The sequence below is a fragment of the Panicum virgatum genome, chromosome 6K (assembly GCF_016808335.1).
Source record: "Panicum virgatum strain AP13 chromosome 6K, P.virgatum_v5, whole genome shotgun sequence".
NCBI lineage: Eukaryota > Viridiplantae > Streptophyta > Magnoliopsida > Poales > Poaceae > Panicum > Panicum virgatum.
The window spans coordinates 22,831,121-22,854,649 of NC_053141.1; the positions used below are offsets into that span (position 1 = coordinate 22,831,121).

Consider the following 23,529-nt stretch of genomic DNA (forward strand, 5'->3'; position numbering starts at 1 on the left):
TAAGCTTCTCCTCGAAGAGCTTGCGTATGCGTTCCTCCATCTCATCCATGGCGGCGCAAATCTGACGGGTGTACGCGGCTTGACGATTTGGCGCCGTGGCGAATCGAGTGTCTCGTCGAGCGAAGAACAAGTAAATCCCCAACTAATCCCTAAGCAGTGCAAGAGAACGTGGTGGTCGACGGCGCCGAGCGGCTAACCAGCGATTTGCATGGCCGCCGTCGACTGGAAGTCAGTGGGCAGGGCGTGGACGCCGGAATCGGAAGGATTCGCGGTAGAGCGGATCGAGTCGTCGGGAAGGCAGACTAGGTCAAGGGGAGGCGGCGAGATGAAATCTGGGCGAAGACGTGCCAAGGAAAGACTGAATCTGATACCAATTGTAGTGTCCAGACCACGGTAGCGGCGATTAGTAGCGGATAACAGAATTTAGGGGGGTAGACGGGAAAGAACAGGAGGGATTCAAGGGAGGAAGAGCACCGAGTAGGAAGAACAGCTCGGGAGGAAGAGAGAGATTCAGACAAATAAATTTCCTTCATGTTTTTCGATGCCGATACCCGTAGCCAACTCAGTTACATATAGTAGCTAAACTGGGTTGAACACACCCGATAAAAGCCCAAGGCCCAAACTAAAAATTACAGCCCAAGGACTAACAAGCAAACTACTACTCTTTTGCCTTGCCGTCGTCATGCATGACATGCTCATAAGCGTCGGGCAGCCGGGGGAATGCGGTGTGTAGAGAGGGGCCGGAGGCGCGCGCGTGCTGGGGCCCGGGAGGAGCAGGCGGCGGCGTGCAGGAAGGAGGGCACGGCGACTTCGCCGGCGCAGGGAGGAGCGTGCGCCGGAGGAGGAGGACGGCGGCGGCGCGCGCCCTGGGGGAGGAGGGGACATCGGCGGCAGCTAGGAGAAGGAGGAGGAGGAGGCGGCACCAGCAAGGAGGAGCGGCGGCGCCCGTCGTCCATAGAGGAGGAGCCCAGGGAGCTGGCGTCGGGGCCTCGACCCTCTGGGGCCTAGGAGCACTGCCTGGCGGGGAGCGGCGGCCGGCGGGAGAGCGGGCGAGCAGGCCAGGAGAGGGGCACGGGGTCGAGGAGCGAGCGAGCGGGCCAGGGGAGGGCGCGAGGTCAAGGAGCGGCCGAGTGGCGAGAGTACGGGTGGCCATTCGGGTAACCCAAAAATTTTGGGTCGCGTTTTTCGGGTTTTCTAAAATTCTGGTTCCAGAAATTGATACCCGAAAAACATAAAAAAAATAAAACCCGACAGTTCGGGTAACCGTCATTTCGGGTTCGGGTAACCTTATTGTAAAGTATATTGCATTTCTGCATGGATCGGAGTGGCATGGACGGCAAAATAATTTTGACCGTGTACTCAAACTCCGTTACCCTCCATTAGCGTCCCTTCTATCCAAAATAGTATAGACGTCAAAACAAAAGAAACGCGATGGTACAGAGGTGTCTTCGAACTTTTTAATGGTATGGTCGTTAGGGCCAACTTTTGTAATGGTATACATGTAAAAGATTCGATGCTGCGAGGGGGGTTAGGGTTACTGGGTAGTGGGCTGGGTTGAAAGTAATTGGGCTGCAGCACTACTTGCCTACTGGGCCTGCCTAGAATTCGGGTTTTTTTTCTGGAGTTCGGGTACCGGGTTCCAAACTCGATTTACCCGTAATAATTTTGGGTACCGGGACTTGCTACTCGAAATAGTGATCGGGTTTTTTGAGTTTGGGTTTTTTGGGTTCGAGCTCGGGTTTTTCGGGTTCGGACTTCGAGCTTCAGGTAATATGCCCAGCCATAGGCGAGAGGGGCTGGTGGGGGGAGAGAGATTAGGAATGGGGAGTGAAACCCTAGATCTTTTATATTTCAAGCCCACGTGTCAGCGGGTTTGTGAGTTCGGATAGCAAATTTTCAAATCCGTTACAGAATACCCATTGGGTTTAGAGTTGTACCCGTGCCCGTGCCCACGGCTACAAACCCAGACCCGAATTCGCACCCGTCGGGTTTGGTATCCGCAGATTTGTGGATTTTCTGTGCTCCTTGCCATCTTGAAGCTGATCTGAGGGAGAGAGAGGGCTAGGGGATTTTTGTCATCTCGCTGGTTGGACTCATATGTCAGGGCACCTTAATGGTGTATAAACTGGATGGAGGTGGACGGAAGAGTACACAGGTAAAAAAAAATTCGCGCGAGGATATACATGTGCGCACAGGAAGTTCATCAATTTTCATAAGAGTATATAGGTATATAAAACTCTATTTAGACATAATATCTTCCTTGTTTTAAACGTGAAGTATATATCCAAACAAGCCGAATATCTCAATATCTGTATAGGTCCATTTCCCGGTCCAACGTGTCAGTTGACTCATCGTTAAATACCCGTGAAACATCTGCCTTCCTGGGTCATCCCCGACTCCTAAACCCCAAAGCACCAAAACCCTAATCCCCTCCTCCCCGCCGCCACCGCCGCCATGGGCTCCGCCGCCGCCGCCGCCGCCGCTCTCCCGGCCTCCGCCGGCTCTGGCGAGAATCTAGTCCTCATCCTCGACTACGGCTCGCAGTACACCCACCTCATCACCCGCCGTGTCCGCCAGCTGGGCGTCCTCTCCCTCTGCGTCTCCGGCACGGCGCCGCTTGCCGCCCTCGAGAGCCTGCGCCCGCGTGCCATCGTCCTCTCCGGCGGGCCCCACTCCGTCCACGCCGAGGGAGCGCCCACCTTTCCCGAGGGATTCCTGGACTTCGCCGATGGCGCGGGCGCCCACGTGCTTGGCGTCTGCTACGGGATGCAGCTGCTCGTGCAGTCCCTTGGCGGCGCCGTGGAGCCCGGGGAGCGGCAGGAGTACGGGAAGATGGAGGTCGAGGGGACGGCGCCGTCCTCTGCCCTGTACGGGGAGGCGGAGACCGGGAAGCGCCAGACGGTGTGGATGAGCCACGGCGATGAGGTGGTCAGGCTGCCGGAGGGGTTCGAGGTGGTTGCGCGCAGCGTCGAGGGCGCCGTTGCAGCCATCGAGAATCGGGAGAAGCGCTTTTATGGGCTCCAGTATCACCCCGAGGTAGCAACCTTTCGGATGAAATTTTCAAAGTTAAACTATAAATTCATTTCCTCTGTTCTTGGTTCTTTGAAAGGAAAGCTTTTCCCCCCTTGGTACTTTGTATAAGATGGGGGTTGGACAGCTTCTATGGGAAGCTGTATGGAGCATACTGTTTGATTGCTATAAATTTTGAATCCGTATAGTTGTCCGTCTTCTCTTGCATTTACCTGAAATCACCAAATAAATGACCATGCTACGTGGTTTTGGTTATTCAATTGGCCTCAATTGAATTACTCTGTATTCATTATTCAATTGAATCTCTGTTTTCATAAAGCAAGTGGATGACATAATTTTTGGTAGTATTATTATTAATTGTGTATCCATGGTTACTCTGTGTAGCATCTGGTTGTTATTTGTGAATCTGTTGATGCCATAGAACATAGCATGACTGATGAACTTTTTTTTTTATGCAAAGGTTACACATTCACCCCAAGGAATGGAAACACTCCGCCGCTTCCTATTTGATGTTTGTGGGATCAAAGCTGATTGGAAGATGCAAGATGTGCTGGATGAAGAAATCAAGACCATCCAAAGCATGGTTGGCCCTGATGAGGATGTTATCTGTGCATTGTCAGGTGGAGTTGATTCAACTGTTGTTGCCACCCTTGTTCACAAGGCAATAGGAGATAGGCTTCATTGTGTTTTTGTTGACAATGGTCTATTGAGGTAACAATATGCTGCCTTATTGCTCAAGTTCTTTTTTGATAGCATATGCTTATTTCGACCAAGTGTTCAATGAAACTAACATAGAACCTCGTCTTTGCAGGTACAAGGAGAGAGAACGAGTAATGTCAACCTTTGAAAGTGATTTGCACCTGCCAGTTACATGTGTTGATGCCTCGGAGCAATTTCTCAGCATGTTAAAGGGCATCGAAGACCCAGAGCAGAAAAGAAAGATTATTGGCAGGGAGTTCATAGCTGTTTTTGATGATTTTGCTCACAAGCTGGAACAGAAGGTAGGGAAAAGGCCTGAATATTTAGTTCAAGGGACATTGTACCCTGATGTAATTGAATCATGCCCACCTCCTGGGAGTGGAAGGACACATTCCCACACCATCAAAAGCCATCACAATGTTGGTGGCCTTCCAAAAGATATGAAGTTAAAACTCATTGAACCACTCAAGCTCCTATTCAAAGATGAGGTATCATTCCACATCAATTTGCTTATTATGTTTATGAATTTTTTTTGTTGAATGCTTTATCAGGTGTTGTATGATAAAAGAAACACTTCAATTATTTATTCTCTACAAATTGCTATGTTTCTAGGTGCGGAAGTTGGGGAGTATTTTGAATGTCCCAGATTCATTTTTAAAGCGGCACCCATTTCCTGGGCCTGGTCTTGCTGTACGTGTCCTAGGTGATGTTACACAAGGCAATGCTTTGGACACCCTTCGTCAGGTTTGAACTTTCAGAATTGCAGAAATTTTGCTAGAGCACCTTTGATATTGTTGAAATTTTGCTAGAGCACCTTTGTTGCACTATGTGATTTTCATTTTATTTGTTTTAGGTGGATGACATATTTGTTCAGGCTATTAAAGATGCTGGCCTCTATGATAAAATTTGGCAAGCTTTTGCTGTCTTCTTGCCGGTACAAACAGTTGGGGTTCAAGGTGACCAGCGAACCCACTCCAATGCTGTTGTCTTAAGGGCAATCACCAGTGAGGATGGCATGACTGCAGATTGGTATGTAGCACTAAAGATCCTGCTCCCATTACACTTTTTTCTAGCAAACTTTAGAGACAGTTGTACATTGCTGAAATATTTTGTTGCATGTACAGATAAGTTTGCTTCGTTGCATTTGTATTCTTATCTCTTGAGTTCAGGACCAAATAATTGGCTGTCATTGTGATATAATTGGTTAGCTCAAATACCAGTGTTTGAGGGAGACTGGATTTTTGCCTTTATTGCCCAGAACAAAGGTGCTATCTGGTATAGACAACCCAAAACTATAGGCATCTTATTTATGTGCAAACTGCAGAGTGCAATTGGTTCTCTTATAGTGTATCTTGATTCTTGAGTATAGTACCCATGTGATAGTTAGCAAAGTCTTACTAAACTTTTACTAGGCAAATTGTTCTAACCTACAGAACTGTTTTTAGTTTTTTTTCTTCTTTTTTTTGCACTCTCACAGTCACAGTGCTGCTAATACCAGTAAACTTCACGCAGTGTCTCACAGTCACAGTGCTGCTAATACTAGATTAATGGGATAACTAGTTTAGTAGATACAGAGATTAAGAATTGTCATTAAAACCGTGGATACCCATGGGCACGGCACTAGTCTTATCATATCATGTCATTGTCTTTTTAAATTTCCAGGTACTATTTTGACCGTGAATTCCTAGTAGATGTGGTCAACAAAATCTGCAACAATGTCCGTGGCATCAACCGTGTCTGCCAGGACATCACATCAAAGCCACCTGCAACAGTTGAGTGGGAATAGGAACTGGTGCTCTGATGGTGTGACGGTGGGGTCTGGCTCGGAAGTTGAGGAACAATTTACCTTTCGGTGCTGAGATCAAATGATATATGGCCCCAGTTATTAGTGTAATGATTACGGTTTAGTCAAAAATATCCTTTATCGAACCTTAGATGATAAACACAGCAAAACTCGTGAACTCTATACTCTGCTAAATTCTAGAGTATATTTCTGGGTCACTGAGCATTTTCTGGGGCATCTGGATCCGAGAGTTTCTTTTTCTATTCATGGATCGAGACTGATGTTGGGAAGGACATCTGGATCCGAGGGTTTAGGGAAGCGCACTTGGTTTCTTCGTTTTACGTTTGTCTTGCTAAGCACTATTCTGAAGCTTTTTTTTTCAGCATGTAGATTTAACCAAACGGCAGGCAATGTAGGTTCAAACCAAATGGCAAAAAAGACATTTGCGCCATTTGCCTGTTGTATATGTAAGCGACCGGAGTAATCTTCATTACATATATTTTGAAAGTTGGTCCAAGATTCAGACATATAAATCGGAACATGATGGGATCCAGCAAACTGATGCGAGTTAATTTCAATTTCGATAATACGACTTCAAAGCTTTGAATGTGCACAAACTGTCTAGCCTTTTTATTCGTCTTCTGACATGTATACATTTCCAAGCAAGGACGCACAACTTAATTTCCAAGCCGGCTACTACTACAGGCATTGAGGACTGGTGGCTTCAGTCTTTGCAACATTTGCCAGCAGGGCAGCGAAGAACGAAAGCGGCAGTGATGATGTACACTGCTTGAAACTTGTCGAAGGAACAAAATAGAAGAATTTTTGAAGGGAAGCAAAGCAGAGCCTACAATGGTATGCAGCTCATCAAGGAAGAGGCCAACCTTCGGTTCTGGGCTTGCGGAGCCTCCGGTGTTTCTTAGGTCCATATGAATTTAGCTATCTTCACGAGTAGCGTATCTCCCCTTTTATGCTGGGGCGAAGCTAGGGCCCGTGCTGGGTGTGCTGCAGCACGGGCCTAGCCAGCTTGTCCATTGTAAATCTGTAGTATTTAGACATAATAAGATTTGAACTTCTCTCCTCCTAATATGATTTGGCAGTGCTTTTGCTCTAACTTTTTTTTATTTAGAAAAAGACATGTATACATTTCTAATTGGAAAAAGTCTAAATTACTCCCCTCAGTTATAGTCAAAGTCTGAATAACCCCCTAAACTATTGTTTGGTTCATTTCACCCCTCAAACTATGCATTTGGGTTCAAATTACCCCGTAATAAAATGTCTTTTTCATTTGTCTATGCATAGGTGGAGTTTTAAGTTGAAATTTTACAAGATAACAGTACACAACATAAAGCATGTTAGAAAATATATCATATTTTTTATCAATATTTTCATAGGTTAGAATATTTAATAGTAAATTAATAATTAGAGTTCAAAATTATATTAAAACTAATGGTAAAAAATTATAATTTTTTTCTAAATATTCATTGTGATGCCCACTATTATCTTGCAAAATTTGAAATTAAACTTCAACTTGTATGGAGTAACAAAAAAAAGACAAATTGTATTATGGGCTAAAATGAACTAAATGACATAGTCTAGGGGATAAATTGAACCAAGTTATAGTTTAGAGGGTTATTCAGACTTTGGCTATAGTTGAGAGGAGTAAATCGAACTTTTTTCCTTTCCTCCCAACGCGCATGCGAGCAACCAAACACACCCGCAGCTCCAAATCAAGTATCTCCAAAAAGAAAAGAAAAAAACCCTACTCCCTTGTTAGTAACTCAGTCCGGTGTTGAAACTTTCTCTTGGTGATCCGCTTCGTTGCTAGCAGTTAAAGCTAGCCAAATATAGACACTGAAACATCAAAAAAAAATCCTCCACGATGGTTATTATGCCTAAAGCGCAGCTCCTAAACTCCCAACATTTGGGAGAGACAAGCGTGCCGTGAGGACATCTGAGGAGATGGCGAGGAGGAGGCCGCTGCTCTTGGTCGCCGCCGTCGTGCTCCTGTGTGCACCGCTGAGTGGCATCTCGTACAAGCATACAAGAAGGCAAGCTAGATGATCAGCCCAACGCGTTGCGATCCCCGAATTCGGTGTCCAGTTTTCAGCACATCCACGATTTCTTTTATTTTGCGAGCATTCAACGCATAGATCTTGCAGAGAGTTTACCATTGTCTCTTGGACGATCTGTAGAATTCAGGTCGCTAGTAGTGACACTAAAGAGAGACTAATCAAGATTAGCATTTGTTGTGACGATGGTTAAGCAGCGCTTGATTTTTTTGTTTGCACTGTGTTAATGCGCATGCAGTCCTACATCGTGTATCTTGGAGCACATGCCTATGGTCGTGACGCGTCACCAAAGGAGCATGCCCGCGCAACCGAGTCACACCACGAGCTCCTGGGATCAGTTCTTGGCAGGTAGATACCAATACCATCATTGGGTTTTACCTGGCCATAAGGAGGGGGCATTGATCTGCAGTCGTTTCATCCTTTTGAATTAAAATTATAGCTGTATAAGTTAATGGGGGTCCGAGCTGGTTTCTGACAATCAAGTGTTGATGAAACGAGCAGCAAGGAGATGGCGCAAGACTCGATCTTCTACTCCTACACGAAGAACATCAATGGCTTCGCGGCGCACGTCGAGGAGGACGTCGCAAACCAAATTGCAAGTAAGAAGAGAAAACGATTCCCCGACCAAACTTGAATTTTGGTTGATTAACATTCTTCAGAGAGAGAGAGAGAGAGAGAGGAGAGAGAGAGAGAGAGAGAGAGAGAGAGAGAGAGAGAGAGAGAGAGAGAGAGAGAGAGAGAGAGAGAGAAGTCACGATTGCTGCTTCTCCATTGACGGAGCAGAGCACCCTGACGTGGTGACGGCGCTGGAGAGCAAGATGCTGAAGCTGCACACGACGCGGTCGTGGGACTTCATGGACCTGGAGCGCGACGGCCAGATCCTCCCCGAATCCATCTGGAAGCACGCCAAGTTCGGGCAGGACGTGATCATCGCAAACCTCGACAGCGGTAGGAAAGATTAATTATTATCGATTCGTTCTCTGATGCATTTCTTTCGATTCCATCGTCGCATCCATTCGTTCGATCGAGCTCTACTGATCGACGACGTGCGTGATCTGATCCGGCGAAGGCGTGTGGCCGGAGTCCAGCAGCTTCACCGACGACTACATGGGCGAGGTGTCCGAGCGGTGGAAGGACTCCTGCCTGGACACCGTCAAGTACGCCGTGCCCTGCAACAAGTGAGCGAGCGAGCGAGCTCCGATCCCCAGCTAGCTAGCTTTTCGATTGTTCAATCCTGCTCCTTGATGGTGACGATCGGTGATGGCGTTGCAGGAAGCTGATCGGCGCCAAGTACTTCAACAAGGACATGCTGCTCAACAACCCAGCGGTGGTGGACGCCAACTGGACGCGCGACACCGAGGGCCACGGCACGCACACGCTCTCCACCGCCGGGGGCAGCTTCGTGCCGCGCGCCAGCCTCTTCGGCTACGCCAACGGCACCGCCAAGGGCAGCGCGCCGCGCGCCCGCGTCGCGGCGTACAAGGTCTGCTGGTCGGGCGAGTGCGCCACCGCCGACGTCCTCGCGGGCTTCGAGGCCGCCATCCACGACGGCGCCGACGTCATCTCCGTCTCCTTCGGCCAGGACGCGCCCCTCGCCGACGTGCAGTCCCTCTTCCACGAGGCCGTCACGCTCGGCTCCCTCCACGCCGCCACCCAGGGCATTTCCGTCGTCTGCTCCGCCGGCAACTCGGGGCCCTACGACGACACCGTCGTCAACGCCGCGCCGTGGGTCATCACCGTCGCCGCCAGCACCGTCAACAGAGACTTCCACAACGTCCTCACCCTCGGCAACAGCGCGCGCATGAAAGGGATGAGCTTGGAGTCCACCACGCTGCACTCGAGCACGCTTTACCCGATGGTCGACGCCAGGCACGCCGGGCACGCCAACACCAGCCCTTTGGCCGCCTCCGAGTGCGGAATGGGCACGCTGGACCCCGCCAAGGTGAAGGGCAAGATCGTCGTGTGCGTGCGCGGCGGCGACGTCCCGCGCGTCAACAAAGGCATGGCCGTGCTCAACGCCGGCGGGGCCGGGATGATCCTCGCCAACAACAGGATGGACGGCGACGACATCGTAGCCGATCCGCACGTGCTGCCGGCCACCATGATCACCTACAGCGAGGCCGTCGCACTGCACAACAACATGACGTCGAGGAGCAACCCCGTGGCGAACATCTCGCCGTCCAAGACTGTGACAGCACCGTCAAATTAAAACTCTAATTAAGCGTAATTGCCGTCATTTGAACACATCGGACGCATTAGCTTAACGGCTTAATTTGGCGATCCTTTCTCAACCCACGTCCCAATCGAAACAACACCAATAGTCCCACGCGAAGGTGAGCGCAGATGGTACAAGCACGACAAAAATTCGAAAATACAGCAAATATTCACAAGACTTAACCTTAAGTTTTACAAACCAAGTTTAAATAAATACATAATTTACAAACTTTGCATTACTGAAATCCGGGTTCAACTAGAGGAACGGGGCCTACAACTACCAAAAGTGTACCTACGGAGATCCCTAACTAAACGTCTGGCTCCACAACCTCCCATCCCTCTGCATCCCGGCGGATGAACTTAGCGCAGCAGGGACAAAAGTCTACGTCTCCGTGTCCTGCAGTAATGTTTCAACAAAAGCCCTGAGCAACTAATACTCAGCAAGACTTACCCGACCAGTGGGTATAACTTAGCCAACATATCTAGACATGCAAAGCTTTTGGCTGGTGGTTAGTTTTGCGGAAAAGCGACTAAAGTGAATCCTTATTTCTATATTTTTAGCTCATGATTCTATATATCTTGACCATCATCTAAATTTGGCATATCTAAAGTAAACATGGTAAAGCATATAATATCATTCCAAGTGAATATAACCATATGTCATACATACTCCCACTCGATACTACGCTGTGACGCAGTGATCAAGGTGCCCATGTCCGAGAGCAACTGACAGCGAATCGATTCGATTTAACCTTGCAAGGTGGACCTAACCAACACGACACGCGTATGCCCCGTCAGACCACACGCACCAACCCTTCCCCTTCCCGCCTCGAATTACAGAACCGCCCCACCTACATATAGTCAGCCGAGCTCAACGAGAGACCACCAAAAGTAAACATATGCATCCCATTTCTCCGCGACTACTCGACTCGCCCTAAGGGGTGGTGATGAAGTTCTGTACTTTCGAAGCGAGACAGTACTAGGCTTACCGGTTTCGACTACCTCCTACTCCCGGCATGCGGTTAGTACAGTTCAAACATGATCAGTAGGGCCGACAACGGCTCGGTCCTTAACCAACACAGGCGGAACTACACCTCTCCCGCCCGGTCTCAGATTCTATCTTTCTTTCATTCTAAGACTTCCATCCCAAGATGAGTAACTCATATATGGAAACATAATAAACAACCTATATCTCGCGAGTAACAAAAAATTACTCGACTTCTACCGAACCCTATTTAGCATAGCATATCTATCGTCCTATACATACTAGTATAACTCAAGGAAACCTAGGGTTCATGCCACTAGGGTTTCAAACAACTCCTAACCATAATGCACAAATAATAAATACATATCTAGGTGTTAAAATTTGAATTAATAGGATGTGCACCGGGGCTTGCCTTCAGTCTGCTGCTCAGAGCTAGGGTTAGACAGGCCCTGGGCCGGGTTCTCACGCCTCTCCTCTTGGGCTTGCTCCGGCTGCTCCTGCGGTGCCGCAATCACCTCGAACACAACGTCCTCAACGGCGGATGCTACACGAATGCATATGAAATAATTGAGTGCAGCTCAATGATGCAACTATTATACTTCAACTGGAATGCCCTGCGGACGGTCCGCACCCAAGTGGCGGACCGTCCGCAGTACAACTCTGCCGACCCACCAGAACCAACTACCTCTCTGGACAAATCTCAATCTATACGGCGGACCGTCCGCTCCAACATCGCAGACTGTCCGCAGTTTAACTCTGCAATACCACCAGAGGCAACGACACCTCTGGACAAAATTTTAATCCCTACTGCGGACCGTCCGGCCCTCCTTGGCGGACCGTCCGCAGTTCACTCTGCCAATTCCACCAGAAACGATAACGTCCCTGGACAAAATTCTAGACTATACGGCGGACTATCCGCTCTCCAATAGCGGACCGTCCGCAGTTCAACCCTGCGAACCCCACCAGAGACAACATCGTCTCTGGACAATTTTTTATCTCTACGGCGGACTGTCTGCTCTCCAATAGCAGACCGTCCGCAGTTCAATCCTACAAAAACACCAGAGACAACATCGTCTCTGGACAACTTCTAACCTGACCGGCGGACTCTCCGGCCCTCCTAGGCGGACCATCCGCGACTCACTTTTGCAGACCACCCGACAGGCGGCAGTAAGCACGGCGGCGGCGGCGACGGCGGTTCACCGGCGCCGGCGGCGCACAACGGGAGGGGGAAAGAGGCCAGGGGGCACAAGTGACTCACCACGAATCCATTCCCGCGGTCGGTTCGGGCGGAGGACAACCGGAGAGGCGGATCGACGGTGGAGCAAAGCTCCAAGAGGCTCCAATGGTGACCGGTGGTGGTTGGAGTGATTCCGGCCAGGGAGAAGCCGGGCTGGGGGTTGGGGACGGTGGAGGAGGTGCTGGGGAAGGTGCTCGCGCGAGGAATCGAAGTATGGTGGCCGGAGGAGGGAGATCGACGGAAGGGGGCGACGGCGGGGCGAGCGGACGAGCTGCGCTCGTCTCTGGTCGAGGTGGGAATGTGGAAGGAGGAGATGACGACCGGGCCCACATCCAGCTAAATATCTGGGCGTTACTCTGGCGGACCGTCCGCCGATCCCTAGCGAACCGTCCGCGGTTTTCCTTGTGTTACAAAGACGGAGGTCGGCGTGAAGAACTCGCCGTCCATCGCTCGCTTCTCCTCCCGCGGGCCCAGCGGGATGCTGCCGTCCGTGATGAAGCCGGGCATCGCCGCGCCGGGGGTCGACATCCTGGCCGTGTTCACCGAGTACGTCAGCCCGACAGAGCTCGCGTCCGACAAGCGGCGGTTGGAGTACGCGATATGCTACCGGCCCGCACCGCTCAATGATAGGAAAAGGCCCAGCATAGCAAGGTGCGATCTTTCCCTTCACTCCGAATCGCTGGACTCCTTTCATTGGATATACCCGCAAGTAAACATGGTCTCCCACTTGGAATGAGACGGACTGACGTTTCTTGTCCGCATAACTTTTCTGTTGGGATTGGGCTATTTTCAAATTCTCCTTTATGAACCAGACTTCTTCTTCTGCCTCACTGACCATCTCAGGGCCGAACACATTTCTTTCCCCGACTTCTGACCAGTTCACTGGAGTTCTACACCTCCGCCCATATAATGCCTCAAAAGGAGCCATTTTGATGCTTTCTTGATAACTGTTGTTATAAGAAAATTCCGCTAAAGGCAGGCATTCATCCCATTTCTTGCTATAAGAGAGTACACAGGCTCTAAGCATATCCTCCAGATTTTGATTGATTCGCTCAGTTTGACCATCGGTCTGAGGATGATAGGCGGAGCTGCGAATAAGCTGAGTACCCAGAGATGCATGCAACTATTCCCAGAAACGTGCAACAAACTGTGAGCCTCTGTCTGATATGATTGTTTTGGGTACACCATGAAGACTCACAATCCGAGCCATATATGTCTCAGCATATTGGTGAGATGAATAACTGGTCTTCACTAGAAGAAAATGAGCGGATTTAGTGAGGCGGTCAACGATAACCCAAATAGAGTCATATCCCTTTGTCGTGGGAGGCAATCCAACAATGAAGTCCATACTAATATCCTCCCACTTCCACGAAGGGATATCCAACGGTTGTAGAATACCAGCAGGTCTGAGATGACTTGCTTTGACTCTTCGACATATATCGCACTCGGACACATATTTGGCGACCTCACGTTTCATCCTGGTCCACCAGAACCGCTGCCTGAGATCTTGATACATTTTGTTACTACCCGGGTGAATGGAATACCTAGAAAGGTGAGCCTCATCAAGAATTTGTTTTCGGAGTTCTAAATCCTTAGGTACCACCAGCCGGTTCTTAAACCATAAAACACCCTCGTCATCTAAATGGAAACATGCCACTCGAGGGCCATTCTCTTTGAGCCTTTGCCTAATCTTTTCCATGCCAATATTGTCCTTCTGAGCCACAATAACTTGGTCTCGAAGAGTTGGAGTGAGGACAATGTTAGCAAGAGTACCCTCAGCTACAATAGCCAAATTCATCTTCTCCATTTCTTGACACAAAGTTTCATGCAAAACTGTAGCTGAGACGCAGTTGCAACTTGCCTTGCGACTCAATGCATCGGCAACAACATTTGCTTTACCTGGGTGGTAATGAATCTCCAGGTCATAATCCTTAATTAACTCTAACCACCGTCTCTGGCGCAAATTCAGCTCGCTCTGGGTGAAGATATACTTAAGACTCTTGTGATCTGATTATATATGAACAGGATTGCCAAGAAGATAATGGCGCCAGATTTTTAATGCATGCACCACTGCTGCAAGCTCCAAATCATGTGTAGCATAATTCTCTTCATGCCGCCTGAGGGCTCTCGAAGCATAAGCAATCACCCGCTGTTCTTGCATAAGGACGCAACCGAGGCCCGTACCTAATGCATTACACAAAAATGTCAAGGCCAGAGCAATATCTGGCTAATCCAAAGGCAGGAATGAGAACACGGCCACGACTCGTACCTGATGCATCACAGTAAACATCAAAAGGATGAGCAATGTCCGGCTGAGCCAAGACAGGGGCCGACGTTAAAAGTCTTCTCAACTACTGGAAAGCCTGATCACATTTGTCGTCCCAAACAAATTTCACCCCTTTCTTAAGCAATTCGGTCATGGGCCTAGCAATTTTGGAGAAATCCGGTACAAACCGGCGATAATAACCTGCTAGCCCAAGAAAACTCCAGATCTCTGAAACAGACTCTGGAGTCTTCCAATTCAATATTGTGGCGGAACCACCCAAAACTACTGGGCCCGCGTGCACTGATCTTTGTTGCTAAGCAACTCTGACCCAATTTGGCACTCACCGGTAGTTCCTCGAGTGAAGCCTCGATAAAAGCCACGCTATTCCAGGATCAGCAGACAACACTCACACGAAGGTGAGCCCAGAGATTACAACACAAACCATTTCATACATCTCAGAGTGATTGCAGCGGAAAGAAAATTTATTACAAACCATGTTCAGAGTAGCAAAGTACTACGGAGTTCCAACTACTCAATTATTCAAGTCTCATGTTCAGCGGAAGCAGTGAAGATAACTAGCGAGATAACGTGACGCAACGGTAAAGCCCGTACGAATGCGTCACTCAGCGGGAGGGTGATTAGCACCAGCTGAAGGGCCATCCCACTCAACCGACCAACCCGGAGGCAGAGTACAAGGCCAAGTAAGACTTGCAAACAGATCTTCAAAGTTAGTACCTGAAAAACAGTGCCACAAGCAAGGCTGAGTATACTAATACTCAGCAAGACTGACCCGTCACCGGATATAACATAGTCCGATAACTAGACATGCAAGGCTTTTTGGGTTGGTGGGGTTTGTTTGCCAAAAATGCCGCTAAGTGTTGATCCCTACTTCAGGTTTTACTTAGCTAGATTCTAGTGGGATTAACCATTCTAAATTTGCAACTAACTCTACTCAAACATGGTAGAGCAATCATTTAATCAACCAGTAGTATTATCATCATCATGTTCCACTTGTTACTCTATGTGACCGAAATCATTAAGCAATCTCATGCCGTGAGAGGCGGACGATTCCGAATCGAATTTCAACCTGGCCAGGGGAACCTAGACCACACGCATGGGGATCGACTTCGCTCCCGCCCACGCTACTTTTCCCCTTTCTTTCCAGTCCGTGGATCCGGCACACCCTCCCCGACTACAGAGTCCGACCACTCTGCACCCGTACGTCGCGACAAAATATAAATCCTACTTCTACCAGGAGGGTGCGAGATCGTTCCACTCGCCGGTCCAATCAGGTACTTCAGCTTACCGATTACCATATTTCTCGGTATGTGGCTAGTACTTTCAAACGCTTAACGAAATGAGCCACACACCGCGGCCTTAGCCATTTTTGACTATACCAGCGGGGTATCACAACTACACAACCCCGCCCGTTGTCCTTACATTTCAACAGGAATTAAAGTCAGTACAATTCCTATTTGCTCGCGAGAGGCAGGAAACCACTCGACTTCTACCGTACCTATTTAGCATGGCAACTAGTCGATAAAAAGATCCGGTATCAAACATAGGTTCCTATGGATCATGCACCTAGGGTTTTCGATCAACGCCTAGAAAACTTAGATGCAGAAAACCAACTATTACCATACATTAATAAATAGATAGCAGAATGATAATTTGGAAAAATAGTGGGATTATGCTCCGGGGCTTGCCTTCTTGGGCACTGTCAGGCAGAAAAGCCTCTGGGGCTTGGCCCAGGTCTTGAGACAAGTTAGTACAGTTCAGATTAACCTCCTGCTCCGCACGAGAGTCCGCGGGCACCAATTCGTAGTCACCGTCCGCGAGATTAACCGTTTCTATATGCAATGCAAGATCATGAGTTATTCATGGATAACAATTTCTTTCTTTCACGATAAAGTTGTAGTCCAACAAAAGTTACTTAAGTGATGATTTCAACAGTTTATTTCATGGACAGTCATTTATAGAGTAGTAAACCTAACTACGTTTCTTCATGAATGAGTGGGGGTTTTAGTTTTCATTTTTAATTTCAACACATGGCATGCTTTCATTCTTTCTTAACAACACAACTACTAAAGAGCTAGTGATGAAACACTAAAATAACTCAGATCCAAACTTGAACATTCATGGTATAAATTCAGCATCTACCATAGAGCAAAAACTATAACTATTCATGCAAATGGATTACTCTAGTTGCTTCATCTTTTTGTACAGAATGTTCAACATGGGTTCTGGTGCTACAAATTTTATGGGAGCAACTTCATAGCATATAATCAGCACTGAAATTTTTCCAGATTTTATTCACTTATATAACTGAGGTGACAAAAAGAACAAAAACAGCAAGCTTTTAACTAAGATTAATTCTACAGAGAGTTTTACTAGGGATATGGCTTTCAAATTTTTACCAGAGACTATTCATGAGTTAAACATACTCCAGAAAATTTTTCAAGATTTAACTCACTATGATAAATTAGTTATTCAGTGAACTTAGCATGAGTTTGCATAAATTTCTCAAGGTGCATTTAACCAGTATTGCATATGAACTTTTTACTACAGGTAGAGCATACTCTAAACAAGATCATGCCCAAAAATAATGATCAGCAACATTGTAGATTACTCAGAACAAAAATGGTAAATCTAGCCCTAAGATGCTAAGAATGATTATTCGACAAAGCAAAACTCAGTAACTGGAGCTCAAAATTTTTAGACAGGAACACAGACCTAAAAAGAGACTCCAGAAATAAATATAGATTTTTCGGAGCATAAGAACTATATATGAGGGATTAAGTTGATTAAACACGCATAAATCATGGTATATAGAAAATGATCTCTAATAACTCTGAGATTTAGGTATTAATAGTGTTTTAGTTTTACATGCATGCAGTAAAAATTCCAGAGCAAGTTCATGTGCATATTTTCCAGAATTAAATCAAGAAAGCTAACAACAGATTAGAGAATCTTGATTGTTCCAACATGATAACTATTTTGGTTTGGTGCCATCTTTTTACTGTGTTCTTAAAATTCCATTAGTGATAACATATCCAAAAATCAAGGTCATTTGATGAGCAGAACTTCATGAACATGCATAAGGTGGGTTTCTTATTCTTTTTCTTAGATTAAAATTGGTTGAGTTTCTGCAGATGTGAATGTATAAAATTTGTAGATTTTGTTACAAGGAATCCATATCAGTTGAGTTTGCATTTTTCCGATTTTTCTGTGATTTGTTTCGTATTTTAGAAGTTCACTGGTATACACTGGAAAACTTGCAGAAACACCCTTGAACGAAAAAAAGAAATTACAACCGGGTCCTTCGCCGGCCTTCTCCGCCGTGGCATCTTGCCGGTGGTGTTCTGCGGTGCAGGGCTTACCGGGGCTGCCACGGGGAGGCGCGTGGGAGAGAAGGGATCGAGGAACACCTACCCTGGTCGACGTTCGAGCGTTTGGTGCACGGGTTCGAGCTCGTCGGCGTCAATGGCGGGTCGGTTGTTCGGTTCGCCGGCGCTGGGGGTGAAGGAGGGCTCGGGGTAGGGGAACAGGGCGCGCACGAGCACCGCGTGAGCTCGAGGAAGCTTCTGGGGTAGCTGTCGTGCTCGGTCTTCTTCGGAGCTGGCCGGTCCGCGGTGAGCCTGAGCTCGCCGGCGGCGGCGCAAAAGGGGAACGGCGTCGGGAGGAGGTTTGGGTTCGATTCCGCGCGCGTGGAGCGTAACTAGGAGGTGGCGAAGCTGTTGCGGTGGTCGGAGGGGGCAATGTGGGGCTGGGCTAGCCGGTCCGCGAGAGCTGGATCTCGGCGGCCATGGCGGAGCGGCGGGAGGAGGAAGAAGGGGAAGAAGGGGCGCGACTGTGGAGTTCTGGGGGTCTTTATAGGCCAAGGAGCTCCTGGGTGAGGAATGTAGTGACTGGGGGCGGTCGATTCGGCCCTGGGCGACTCGACGGCGAGCGGGCGGAGGAGGTAGCGGCGCTGCGCCGGCCGGGGGGTGTCGTGGCGGCTCGAGAAGGGGTCTGGGACGCGTGTGCGCATGAGGAGGTGCCAAGGGGCGGGCCAGGTGGCGCTAAATGGTTTCCCCGGGTCCATTTGGTCGTGGGCGCGCGGTGGACGAAGTCCACCGGCGGCTTACGGCGGGCGGCGCGAACAGAGCAGGCCGGGGGAGAGAGATGGAGATAAGGGCATATTTGTGATTTCTGAAAATCCAGGGATCCCTCGGTAAACTGAAATTATCTCCTAATTGGAGGGCTCAAATGGAAAAGTGTTGAATACCATTTTTGCATAACTTTTCAAGATCTACAACTTTTGTGTTATGCAAATTTTCATTTGAAACTCACATTTTGAACTATTGGTATATTTGCATATTTGCACAAAAGGACTTTAGTTTTATTCAGTTTTTGACTTGATTTTGGCTGAAGTTCAATTGAGCACATGTCAATTGAAACACCTCTCATGAGCCAACTAAAATTTGGTGGACATTTTTGAAATAATTTTTGAGTAACTTTTCACTCCTTTTTCTTTTTCCTTTAATTCCTTTTGTATGATTTGTCTTTTATTTGACCCCTTTCTCTTTGAATTAATTTCTCAAAATTTTCCTTTAACTTTCACTAAGGTACATTGATTGTATTTAAATGTACTGACACCTGAGTTGTCACAACCTACCGCCCTTAAAAAGAATCTCGTCCCGAGATTGGATGATTGAATTGAGGTGGGGAAAATGATATACCTGAGGTGGAGCTAAGGAAACCCGGATAATGTCGATTAAGATAATCCTCCGTCTCCCAGGTGGCTTCTTCTTCAGTGTGATGAGACCACTGAATTTTATACATTTTTACCACCTTTCGACGAGTACCTCTCTCTTTTTGATCCAGAATTCTGAGTGGATATTCGGTATATGAGAGATCGGGCTCCACTAAAATTTCCTGTTGATCAAGGATTTCCGTAGGAACTCGAACACATTTCTTGAGTTGGGATATGTGGAAAACATTATGGATGGCGGCAAGTCGTGAAGGAAGTCGCAAACGATAAGCCACGGGTCCACATTCTTCAATGATTTCAAATGGCCCGACATAGCGAGGTGCGAGCTTACCCCTGACTCCAAAACGTTGAACGCCTCGAGTTGGGGACACTCGTAAATAGACGTGGTTACCAACCATGAACTTCAAAGGATCCCTTCTTTTATCGAAATAACTCTTTTGCCGAGACTGGGCTGCTCGGAGATTTGCTTGTACTATTTTTACTTTCTCCTCAGCCTCGACCACTAATTCGGGTCCAAATATTTGACGTTCTCCAGTCTGGGACCAACTCAAAGGAGTTCGACACCGTCGACCATACAAGGCCTCGAAGGGTGCCATCTTCAGACTGGCCTGATAGCTGTTGTTATAAGAAAACTCAGCCAAGGATAAACATTTGTTCCAGTTCTTGTCATAATGGATGACACATGCTCGAAGCATATCCTCAAGAATTTGATTTACCCTCTCGGTCTGTCCGTCAGTCTGTGGATGGTAAGCTGAGCTTCGAATTAATTTAGTTCCGAAAGCCACTTGGAGTTGCTCCCAAAACCTTGCCACAAACTGAGGGCCACGATCCGATATAATTGTTTTGGGTATACCGTGTAGGCAGACAATCCGATCAATATAGATCTCAGCATATTTCTTGGCTCGATATTCAGTATGCACTGGAATAAAATGAGCAGTCTTTGTGAGCCTATCAACAATGACCCAAATGGAATCATGGTGCTGAGAAGTATTTGGTAAGCCCACGATGAAATCCATGCTGATATCTTCCCATTTCCAAGACGGAATTGGTAGAGGTTGGAGAGTTCCAGCAACTTTCAAGTGACTAGCTTTCACTCTCTGGCAGGTGTCACATTCTGCGACATATTTGGCAATCTCTCTCTTCATGCGAGTCCACCAAAAATTTTGTCTGAGATCTTGGTACATCTTGGTGCTACCCGGATGAATAGAGAATTTAGAGAGATGTGCTTCGTCCAGTATTTGTTTCCGCAGCTCAGGATTCTTGGGAACGACTAGGCGATCCTCGAACCACAAAATTCCTTTATGGTCCACTCGGAAACACTTATATTTATTTTCACCTTCTACTACCTTCTGCTTGATGATACCAACACTTTTGTCCTGTAATTGTGCCATGATGACCTTGTCGTGAAGTGTCGGTTCCACCGAAATATGATTCAAAGAACCTTGAGGGATGATCTCCAATTTCAGCCTTTGCATTTCGGCACACAATGTGTCATTATATGACTCCATTGAAAGGCAATTGCAGTGAACCTTGCGACTGAGCGCATCGGCTACAACATTCGCCTTGCCCGGATGATAATGAACCTCCAGGTCATAATCTTTGATTAATTCCAGCCATCTTCATTGCCTCATATTCAGTTCACTTTGAGTGAAAATGTATTTGAGACTCTTATGGTCGGTATAGATATTGCAATGGGTGCCCATAAGATAATGCCTCCAAAGCTTGAGAGTGTGAACAACTGCGGCTAGCTCAAGATCATGAGTGGGATAATTTAGCTCGTGTGGCCGAAGAGCTCGGGAAGCATAGGCTATAACCCGATTGTCTTGCATTAGAACACAACCAAGACCAGTGCCTGAAGCATCACAATAAACGTCGTATGGTTTATTGTTGTCAGGTTGAGTCAAGACTGGTGCAGTGGTTAGATGTGCTCTCAAAGTATGGAATGCTTCATCACACTTTGCGTTCCATCTAAACTTGACATCCTTCCTTAGTAGTTCTGTCATGGGCTTAGCGATTCTGGAGAAGTCCGGAATAAATCTGCGGTAATACCCCGCCAAGCCGAGAAAACTGCGGATCTGATGAACTGAAGTAGGAGGTTTCCAGTCCATCACTTCTTGTACTTTGCTGGGATCAACTGAAATGCCTTCACTAGATATAGTGTGACCCAGAAATTTGACTGTGTCTAGCCAGAATTCACACTTGGAGAATTTTGCGTATAGCTTATGATCTCTGAGACGTTGAAGAACAATGCGCAGATGTTGCTCATGTTCCGCCTCGTTCTTGGAATAGATCAGAATGTCGTCGATAAAAACCACGACAAACTTGTCAAGTTCCGGCATGAATACCGAGTTCATGAGATACATAAAATAAGCCGGAGCATTTGTGAGACCGAAAGACATAACCAAGTACTCATAGAGACCATATCTGGTTGAGAAGGCGGTCTTGGGAATATCACAAGGCCGGATTTTAATTTGATGATACCCCGAACGGAGATCAATCTTGGAGAAGATCTTGGCTCCAGCCAACTGATCAAACAGTACATCAATGCGGGGAAGTGGATATTTATTTTTGATGGTCACCGCATTGAGAGGCCGGTAATCAACACACAACCTCAGACTATCATCCTTCTTCTTTACGAACAATGCCGGACAGCCCCAAGGTGAAGCACTTGGACGAATAAAACCCTTGTCCAACAGTTCTTGTAGCTGGATTTTTAGTTCAGCTAATTCTTTAGGCGGCATTCGGTACGGCCTTTTTGAAATAGGTGCTGTACCAGGCTGAAGTTCAATGACAAATTCGATATCCCGGTCTGGCGGCATACCAGGTAAATCGTCCGGAAACACATCTGCATATTCACGGACTACCGGAATATCTTCGAGACGAATATCTTTCATGGCATAGGCACAAGAGTTGGGACATTGATGATGAGGTAAATATAGAACCGAATGACCATGAGTTGGGGAATTGATTTCAACGGCCCGGGAAGAGATATCTAACATTACCCCATGTCTGTTCATCCAATCCTTTCCCAGAATAATGTCCATACCTTCTAGTGGCAGCAATATTAAAGTGGTAGGGACGGTTTTACTACCCAAACTTAATGGCGCATTATTAATGATTTGGTTTGATGCAACTTTACCACCCGGAGTAGATATCATGAATGATCCTTTCGTGTGGCAAAAATCTAACCCAACCCTTGCTCCGAATTTAGAACTAATGAAGCTATGAGATGCACCAGAGTCGAATAAGATAACTGCGGGGTGATGGTTTATAGAGAATGTACCCGACATGATTGGTGCTCCCTCGGGTAGTTCAGCAAGGTTGGTGAAGTTAAGTCGGCCCTGCCTGACTTGAATGGTTTGCCTCTTGCCCTTGTTCTGATCATTTCTGCGAGAAGCCTGCCCTTGGGATTGTCCCGCCTGGGGGCACATCTTGGCAAAGTGATCCGGACTCCCGCATCTGAAACAGCGGTTATTATTATCAGGGCGAGCGGCTGGCTGAGTATTCGGCCTAGGGCCGTTCTGCTGCTGCTGAGGTGCAAATCGAGCTTGCTGAGGAAACCCGAATCGAGTCTGCTGCTGCTGTTGAGGAGGCCGAATAATCCAACGCCCTGGCTGAGGGGCCTTCTGAGAGAGTGCGGGTGGGCTATTCTGCACAATACGATACATCGGTGCAGAGGCACTCGAGGGTCCAGCAGGTGCCTTGCGCTTCTTTTCAGCGCGGTGTGCAGAAATAAGATCCTCCTGAGAGATAGCCATATTCACCAATTCATTGAAAGAGTCTGCACGGACAAGATTTAGCCTTTCTTGTAACTTGGTGCTAAGGCCTCGACGGAAGCGTTCACGCTTCTTAGCGTCGGTATCTGCGTGATGTCCAGCATATTGACACAATTGATGGAATACTTGGGCATACTGCACCACAGTACGCGTGCCCTGAGTCAAGGCCAAGAACTCGTTGAGCTTACGGTCAAGAAGTCCAGCTGGAATATGATGGTCTCGAAAAGCCAATTTGAACTCATTCCAATTCACCACATGATCAGCCGGTAGCATCCCGTGGTAATGATCCCACCACATACGAGCTGATCCGCGAAGCTGCTGCGCGGCATAGCGAGTCTTGTTCGCTTCGGAACAAGGAGTAGTCAATAGAGAAAACTTGGACTCGATCGTGCGAATCCAAGCGTCCGCGTCTAGAGGCTCATCCGCTTTATTGAACAGCGGAGGCTGAGTGCTGAGGAAATCTTGGTAGCTCGCCTCTTGTGCATGATGAGCATGATGCCCACCCCGCGGTTGTTGCTGAGCTTGAACCAACTGCCGCAAAATCTCTGTCTGGGCGGCAAGAACCTCAGCAATACCCACCGGTGGAGGAGGTGGAGGGGGATCACCATTCCCCCCGGCTCCAAAACCACTAGGGGTGACTCAAGTCGATCCCACCATCTGAAATGTGAGTACTTTTGCATTAGACCCATCATTATCATCACCTCGAATGGGAAT

The 23,529-nt window shown here is 47.6% G+C and overlaps 1 protein-coding gene and 1 pseudogene across 2 annotated transcripts; both read left to right on the forward strand.

Annotated features, from left to right (window-relative positions):
- The first annotated feature begins 2,378 nt into the window (after positions 1-2,378).
- LOC120712051 (GMP synthase [glutamine-hydrolyzing]-like) lies at positions 2,379-6,592 on the forward strand. 2 transcript variants are annotated; one of them, XM_039997753.1, is made up of 6 exons: positions 2,379-3,036; positions 3,491-3,741; positions 3,842-4,217; positions 4,342-4,473; positions 4,583-4,758; positions 6,176-6,592. In XM_039997753.1, exons 1-6 carry the CDS (start codon positions 2,455-2,457, stop codon positions 6,222-6,224), a joined length of 1,566 nt encoding a protein of 521 aa, XP_039853687.1. In that variant the 5' UTR covers positions 2,379-2,454; the 3' UTR covers positions 6,225-6,592. The 2 variants fall into 2 exon arrangements, with proteins under 2 accessions (XP_039853687.1, XP_039853685.1); XM_039997751.1 differs by lacking the exon at positions 6,176-6,592 and adding an exon at positions 5,392-6,026 and having other exon boundaries at positions 2,380-3,036.
- Positions 6,593-7,474: 882 nt separating this feature from the next.
- LOC120713336 overlaps positions 7,475-23,529 on the forward strand; it is a 29,728-nt pseudogene continuing 13,673 nt past the window's right edge.

Coding starts and splice junctions, on each gene's coding strand:
- LOC120712051 (XM_039997751.1), top strand. CDS start 2,455: ATGGGCTCCGCCGCCGCCGCCGCCGCCGCTCTCCCGGCCTCCGCCGGC. Junction 3,742..3,841: donor GTTGACAATGGTCTATTGAG/GTAACAATATGC, acceptor TCGTCTTTGCAG/GTACAAGGAGAGAGAACGAG. Junction 4,218..4,341: donor AGCTCCTATTCAAAGATGAG/GTATCATTCCAC, acceptor CTATGTTTCTAG/GTGCGGAAGTTGGGGAGTAT.